This window comes from Trachymyrmex septentrionalis, unplaced genomic scaffold, assembly GCF_001594115.1.
Source record: "Trachymyrmex septentrionalis isolate Tsep2-gDNA-1 unplaced genomic scaffold, Tsep1.0 scaffold95, whole genome shotgun sequence".
Classification (NCBI taxonomy): Eukaryota; Metazoa; Arthropoda; class Insecta; order Hymenoptera; family Formicidae; genus Trachymyrmex; species Trachymyrmex septentrionalis.
This window is the reverse complement of record NW_017306139.1, coordinates 261,349-269,189: the sequence shown is the minus strand read 5'-3', so window position 1 is coordinate 269,189 and position 7,841 is coordinate 261,349. Positions and strand designations below refer to the sequence as shown.

Sequence of the window (7,841 nt, the reverse complement as noted above, 5' to 3'; positions counted from 1 at the left end):
ATTTCAGCTAATATATATATATATATTTTTTAGCATAGAAGTGTTCGAAGCCAAAAAATGCAAGCTTCACCAGGCAGTGCTAATTCTGTTTTTACTTGTTCGAGAGAGATGAAATGAATTCCAACGAGAACAATCGCGCATAAGAAATTCGCGCTTAATTTATCGATTACCACTGCCAAGCTATGAGATAAAATCTAGTAATGCAGCGGTCTCGCAAGATATAAAATTACTTACCGCGGCTTTGATTGTATCCCGCCTGCCAGCCCGCATAATACGCCGCTTTTTGTTTGCCATGTTCCTCTGCGATTTTTACGCTAAGCGGCTCTGATCCACCCTCCGGTATTGTACCGTGAAGTTGTGCGATAGCCTCCTGGGCTTCCTCCCTCTTATCGAATCTATATCGGGACATATTAGAAAGTAATTTTCAGTTCAATTCAGTTAGATAAAACAATCGCGAATGTATAAAATACCTCATTATCAGAGAAAGGTAATAATAATTTGAAGTGTGTAAGTTAAAGTGAGAAATTCTTACGATCTCAAACATATTTTACATAGCAAAAATTTCTGTTATTTATTTTTAAGCTTAATAAAATCGAAATGGGATAACCAAGAGGCATTTTAGCAAGATTCCCAGCTGTTGGCATAGATTGCAATAACTATTTCCAACAACCTATTTTCCACAATTCTGCTATCTCTAGTTTTATTCACGTTTTGCAGTTATCTGGGCCAAACTAAAGGGAGCATATCAGAATTGTGCAACTAAAACCAGGAGCTGTACACAAAAATACTTTGGCAGGAAACTATCGCAAAATAAATACGCGCATACAAATATACACGACCATCGTTGTGTAACGATATAGTATGATTGTCGCGAGCAGCTGTTTTGAATTTGTTCCAATCTTCAATACCGGCGCGTTATTTATACTCGACGAAATGTGCAAGTGTCATAAATCGATATATTTGTTAAATCACTAAAGTTATCGTCTCTCTCTCTCTCTCTCTCTCTCTTTTTCATGCGTGTGTAAATACGGTACTTATAAACGTAAACTTTTTATCAATATTTAAAAGGAGGGAAAATCGGATATGATAAAAAATAATCATCTACCTAACGAACGCTACTCCTCTCGGTAAACCGGTCAGTTTATCCCTCAATATATTCTTCTGCACAATATTGCCGTATTTACTGAAGAGTTCGTCGATTTGGCTTTCCGTTATATTTCTGTAAAAATAAATTGTGTCCACTTTAAATATAATATTTCCATATTCAATTCTTGATCTTGGAACTCAAATATAATCTCAAATATAAAGAATTATAAATAAGGAAAAAAATTCTATTATGAAAGAAACAAGAAATATGACTAGTTAAATGCATGCAAATTATATAATCCTTGCATCTATCGAAAGACGAAAATCTAAATAAGAAAAATAATTACCTTGGTAAATTCGTAACGTAAAGATTCGTTTCTTTAATTTCTTCTCCAGATGGCCGAGCGAACGAGACCTTCAGACGTTTATTTTGCACTTGAAGACCATTTAATGTGCTTATCGCCGTCGCCGCGTCCTCAGCTTTCGCATAGTTGACAAAACCAAAGCCATAGCTGTACCCAGTCTGAAAAATGAAACGTAAAATTAATTTTGTATAAAAATCATTTGCACGAGAACTCAAACAGAAAGTATATGGCCTGCCTTGTAATCCTTCATGACTCGACAGGATTCGACCGGACCAATCGTGACAAATAGACTGTACAGCTCCTTCTCATTCATGTTTTGCGGAAGGTAATTAATAATCAGATTCGTTCTTGGTTCTTCATTGCCTTTGATCTGTTGTTGTTGCTGCTGCTGCTGAAACTGGGACTGCGGCTGTTGCTGCTGCTGCTGGTCTCGCTGGTCAGTCATTTTGTGGCACTGTTGTTGCTGCGGATCACCTCCCGATGATGAAATCTGATTTGATGCGACGATTTGATTCAACGCGACGATCTGTTGCGGTTGCAGTTGCTGCTGCGCGACCGAGTCCACCACTAGCAGTTGGTGTTGCGGTTGCTGTTGTATACTCCAACTGGTACCGTCCAGCGAAACAACCATCGACGGGAGGATCATCGGCAAATACAAAAAATATAAACAAATTCATTACTACGTCTTCCCCGTACGACAACGCCGCTACGCTCGTAGGCCAGTCTGCGCCCTCGAATGCTCTCATCTTTCTCTCTCTCTCTCTCTCCCTTTCTCTCGCTTTCTCTCTAAGCAGTCTCAAAATAAATAGAAAATAAATGTGCAATATATGTATTGATGCCAGACCTGTGTGTGAGAAACAAACAAACAAAGGCAAGTAAGGACAAAAACAGAATCAGATGGCAGGCGAAAATCAAAGTAGGCATAAGTAACGGAATATATCGTTAAAAGAAGAAAAAAAAATGCTCTGCATAGACAACAAAATTAAATATTATAGAAAATATCTCGAGTCTCGCGAACTTTAGATTTTCTTTTCTTATACTTGTAAAGAATCAGTTTACACAATTATTTCACGTGTCAATGCAGTTTTAACGCATCTATTTAATTTGAGTCTGATTTTTTTACATGTCTCGTGTAAGAAGGGATAGTAGTTCCGCCAAACGCGATCGGCAAAGGATCGAGGCGGTTTCGGAAGTAACGCGATTTTTTTACCTTGTTCATCGCGAGTACCCCCGTACGATTCTAGCGATATCAAATTTCATTGAGTGCCCCTCCACCCCCTCCCCCCTCTCCCACCACCACCCCTTCCCCGCGCCTGGCGGGAATTCGTACGGCGACGGGAGACAGGGAGTCACGCGCGTTCGTTCATTCACGCCTCGAGGCCTGAGAAACACGCGCGGACGAAACGGAGAAAATAAATTTCCGCGTACTACTCGCTTATGTTTACAAAGCAATTGTGATCGTCATCATCGTCGTCATCGTTTCAATGACGACGACGATGCCGCGAACGTCCTCCCTTCGTCGTCAACAAAAGCGAATGGAGAAAACAATAAAAACACAACTAGGACGAGCAAGGTACAGAGGAGAGGGGAGAAGGGATCGAAGGGCGTGGAGAAGAGAAGGGAGGCGGAACTTTCCCAAGTTCGCGAGGAACGTAACCTTTTGGCCTTATTTTGAAGAGGCCCGGGAAAGAGCGCGAGCTATCCGGGGGCCCCGGCGGATTCGTGAATCGACCAAGCTGTCAGAGCGTGGAGGGAGATGGAGGGGGAGGGGGAGGGGAACGGAGCGGGAAGAGAGATGGGTGCATAGGCGTCCCGCGAGGTGGGAGAAGGAAGCGAGAGAGCGGTGCTGGATAAAGGAAGCGTAAAGGCGATGGAGAAGAAAGGCAGGGTCGGTTTCAGTGTGTGCGTGTCATGTACGAGATTCTAACATGTGTCGGTATACGTACCCGAGTGATCACGGAACGGTGTAAAATCGAGCAACCGCTCGCAAGGGACGACGCTCACTCTCTTTCTCTCTCTTTCTCGCTTCCTCGTCTCTCTTTCGCGTCGCTTTACGCGTCGCTTTACGCGCCGCTAATGCGCACCGACGACGGTGGATAATTATGTAAGCGCGCGTACTGTCAGCATCGCGTCCGTCGCGTTACTATCCGTGCTGCGTGCACTTAACCGACGACGTAATCCGCCGCGCGCTCCGCTCCGCTCCGTCGGACGGACACCCAACAGTCCCGACTCCAGTCCAGCGGCGCCCGGGAACTCGGCCGCGCTTGGCGGAACGCGTGACTTCCTCCGGCGCGGTGCGGCGCGGCGCGGCGGCGAGAAAGAGAGAAAGGGGGAGGAAGAGGGGAGAGAAGGGGGGAAGGAAAGAAGGAAAAAGAAGGAGTGCAGCGCGCGCGCGCGGCAGCAAAAGAGGATTGGCGAATGCAGCACAACTGACACACCGCACGCGAGCGCACTGACTGAGCCCCAGCCCTGACCTGTCTCTCGCGACACCCTCTCGCGGCACGCCGCCCCACTACCCGACTATGCTCTGCTCCAACTCCGTCTGCCGTGCCGTTGCCGCGCTGCCGCGGCCGCTGCTGCTGGCGCTGCCGCAGCTGCGCCGTGTGACGGAACGCGGCGTGCGCGACGCGGCATAGCGCGGGTCCCGCCTAAATAGCGAATTCGGTCACTCGTCTACTCCCGTACTGCATGCACATACATGCACTGCACCCAGAGAAGTGGATAAAATACTTGAAAAATTATATATTCAAATACGCATACGGTTAAAAAAAAAGCATCTTTGATTTAAATATTATTTTTTAAATCAAATAAAATTTACTTGATTAAAAAAAGTAATGTTTAAATCAAAGAAATTTTTTTCTTTAATCCCACAGCGAAGAAACATTTCTTTAAATCGAAGAAACCTTTTCTCTGGATGCGTATTTGAATATATAATTTTTCAAATATTTTATCCATCTCTGGGTGTAAACATTATTTTTTTAAATCAAATAACATTTATTTGAATAAAAAAAATAATGTTTAAATCAAAGAAATTTTTTTCTTTAATCCCATAGCGAAGAAACATTTCTTTAAATCGAAGAGACCTTTTCTCTGAGTGCGAGATACAAAATACTCTCGATAAAACAAAAATATATTTAAATACGTATTTTAAATATATGTATTTCAAATATTGTCCATCCCGAAACATACTCCACATTATTTCAAAAGCGTAACATATGAAGCATCTTGACTTATGAAACACCGCCCTTATACAAATTTAATACTAATATCGGCCAATTAATCATTGATTTTCGGTATTAAAAGTACTACTGTTAACAATATTTTTAATACTTAAAATAAGTAATTAATTGGTCAGTACTAATATGAAATTTCTATAAGGGCGATATCGTTTTCACATTCATAGCGGAATTGCGAGCGTATTTTCGGGCATAGATATTGGACTTGTTACACTCAAATTGAGAGCTAATATTTGTGTCCCTCGGGGCACAACAGTACGAAAAAAATCTTCCCGTTTACGTGATCTTGGGTTTGAGCGAATATCTCTCTCGTCAATTTTTCTCTTCCCTTTCTTTTTGATGAAAAACGGATACAAGATCGGAGCACAGATACATAAGGCATAAGAGAATTGATCAATCGGTCCTTCTTTTCCATGAAATGGAGGTCTCTGATCGGTTGATTCTCTTATGTATCATGCGTTATGCAAAGGTCTGCGTTCTGGCCTGTATGCGTCACGATAAATGGAAATGAGTGACGTGAGGAATAGTGCAAACATTTGATATAGATCGAATAAGAAATTACAGTTTCTTGCATTTTAGTGATCTCGTTTTTTATCTATCGGCTCGCGCGGTACGTCAGTTTCTAAATTATTCTCAGATTGTTTTTATTTACGTCTAATCAGAAGTTTATCCACTGACTGACGCATAAAGATTTAATCTGCAACATGCCCTTTGCTTTCTGTTTCTTGCTCTTCATCACTTTTTACCTCTTGTCCTTTGCTCTCTTATTCTGTTTCTTCGTTTTCTATCGCCCGAGATAAAAGTTGACGAACTTTAGAAGAGATAAGAAACACGATAAAACGGTCGCGAAGAGAGTAAAAAAAAAAAAAAAAGCGAGAGGTAAAAAACAAGGTTGTGCATTTATGTGTAAAATAATAATCTATTGTACATTTACGTGCATAATGTGAAGTGTGCAAACCATGTTTTACGTGCTATCTATACTGAAAAAAATAACGTTACATCAACAGCATTATTTTAATTGAAAACAACTCTGTCACAAATACGAGCTCTTGTTTTAACAAAATGTTATTTGTGTTTCAATACAGTTATTAAATCAACAAGGTTATTTTCAATCAAAATAATGCTCTTGATAAAACATCAATTATCTCAGCGTAGTAAACAATCTCTGGATTATCCGAGTTTACGTTCTTTGTTGTTGCACCGGATGGCATAAAACTCTTATCTCGTTTATATATATTTTTACTTAGCGAAATATTAAAGTCAGATATATTAACAATCATAAATTAATTGTAACCTTTCTTTGTTGCATTATCCAATTTATGGATAATTTGTTTTACATCGTCTACATAAAATATTTCGGATAAAGGTAAATGTAGTGCACAACAGAATCCTCGTAAAAAGCAAGAAAACGGAAGCACAAAGAGCACATTGTATTAGCCTTGAATGACTCGCCAAATTATTTTCAGAAGATGAAAGAGAAGAATATTCTCCAGACGAGTGTATCGCTATAAAAATGCACTTCGGTCCTGCATCTCGATGAACGGAATAATATGATCCGTTTTTTTTTTTGTCACCGCACACTCGAACTCTCTTTCTCGCTTTCGACGAATATCAAACACTCACCTATCTCGCTTCAAGTTCCAAAAGTGTGACACTAGTTCAGCCACAGAAAACAGACCTATAATCGGGCGTTGAGGATTTTGGCGCGTTTCCCCTGATTCTCGAATCGTCTGCCAATTTATTGCTACACCGGATAATCTCGCGAAATTGGGTCGGCATTAAAACGTTTCACGTTTCGCTTCTGGAACGAGCGTCTTCCCGATGACGCCACACGGCCATTAGCGATTCCGCAAAAACATCGTAAAAATATTCTGTTTACAGGGGGAGGGGGGAGGGGGAGAGGCAGTCACGAGACATGGAATACCGCAACACTTTTTCGCGATAATCGCACGTCCCCATGCAAGTTCTCGGGCGAAGATCGATCGTCCTGTAGTCGAGGCGCCGATGATGTTAAACAGATCGTGAAATATGGTAGCACGTCGATAAAATGCTAATTGCTCGCGCGTGACGTATCCCTTCGCCAGGAATACTCGGTCCTCCGAGTAAATCTTCGCCATCCGTTTCGAAAAATATCAGACATTTCTACGTTGCGAAAAACGCGTGAAATCGCTACGACGACTCGACGATCGAGCTTCCGCGAGGTGTCGACGAACTCGGGTCATTAATTATTAATTAGACGCAGGAAATAAACACCTTCGCGTGTCTTTCCAGAAAGACACTCGAGTGTCTTTGTTACCTTTGATGTAATGCCAGAGCTTCGCGACGGACCCTTCTAACGTTTCCGTAAATTCGAAAGATTCATATATTTTCCATAATTCAAATATTCCCAATTTATCTCGTTTTTCTCATCCAGATTATCACTCTGAGCTTACCTCCGCCGTTAAACCTTACACCTAATACCGCAAAAAAAAAAGTCCGAGGTCGTCGAACCTTCTTCGTTTCCCGGAAAAAGAGCGACTATCAAAGATGTACCTCAATGCGGCCTCCCAGGACGAGATGGCGAACATTACGTTGTCGTTCGGTAACGAAGAAAACATGAAGGATACCACGATCCTCTCCTTGTTACGAATGGAGGGACGTACCGTCGTTTCGCGTATGCCGATCGTTTCTTGTTTGCCTCACGTATTTTGTTTCAAACCGCAAGGTCGTTTTACACGATCGCGTTTTAACGGTCGAGGCCCGCATATAACACATGTGTGTAAATAAAAAAAAAAAAAAGTTCTCGTTCTTATCGGGAAACGACCGATCGCATCTTCACTCATTAATTTAATCCCCAACGCACGATCGGATTATTCGTATTCGCGTATTTCATTTCTAATACTAGAATACACTGGAAAAAAAAAAAAACAATTTTTTTTAATTTCCAAAAAATTTCTCTTCGCTCGTATTCAAAATTATTTCTTCGGATCGGATGAAAATTTCTTTGAAATTAAGATTAGTGTACTAACATTTAATTACACCATTGGGAAATCGATTGTGTATTTCGAAATGAGGTGAAAATTACAAGATAAGGAAATTCACAAGAATGTTTATAATTTTATTCAACGTCTAGCGAATTTGCTCACTTTTGTAATCATTTCATCTCGTTTAAGGA

General features: G+C 41.3%; 1 protein-coding gene across 2 annotated transcripts in view; it reads right to left on the bottom strand.

The window, feature by feature from the left end:
- LOC108756141 (sex-lethal homolog) overlaps positions 1 to 7,841 on the bottom strand; it is an 18,943-nt gene that overhangs the window by 8,499 nt on the left and 2,603 nt on the right. The window contains exons 1-5 of one of the 2 annotated variants that reach the window (XM_018499739.1): positions 7,220 to 7,328; positions 1,687 to 2,056; positions 1,434 to 1,609; positions 1,106 to 1,219; positions 235 to 395 (exon numbers count right to left, since the gene is read on the bottom strand). In XM_018499739.1, the coding sequence (XP_018355241.1) occupies positions 235 to 395; positions 1,106 to 1,219; positions 1,434 to 1,609; positions 1,687 to 2,056; positions 7,220 to 7,284 (886 nt within the window). In that variant the 5' untranslated portion in view covers positions 7,285 to 7,328. Of the gene's footprint in view, positions 1 to 234; positions 396 to 1,105; positions 1,220 to 1,433; positions 1,610 to 1,686; positions 2,057 to 7,219; positions 7,329 to 7,841 lie in introns of those variants that run through there. The other variant, XM_018499740.1, reaches the window with a different exon arrangement.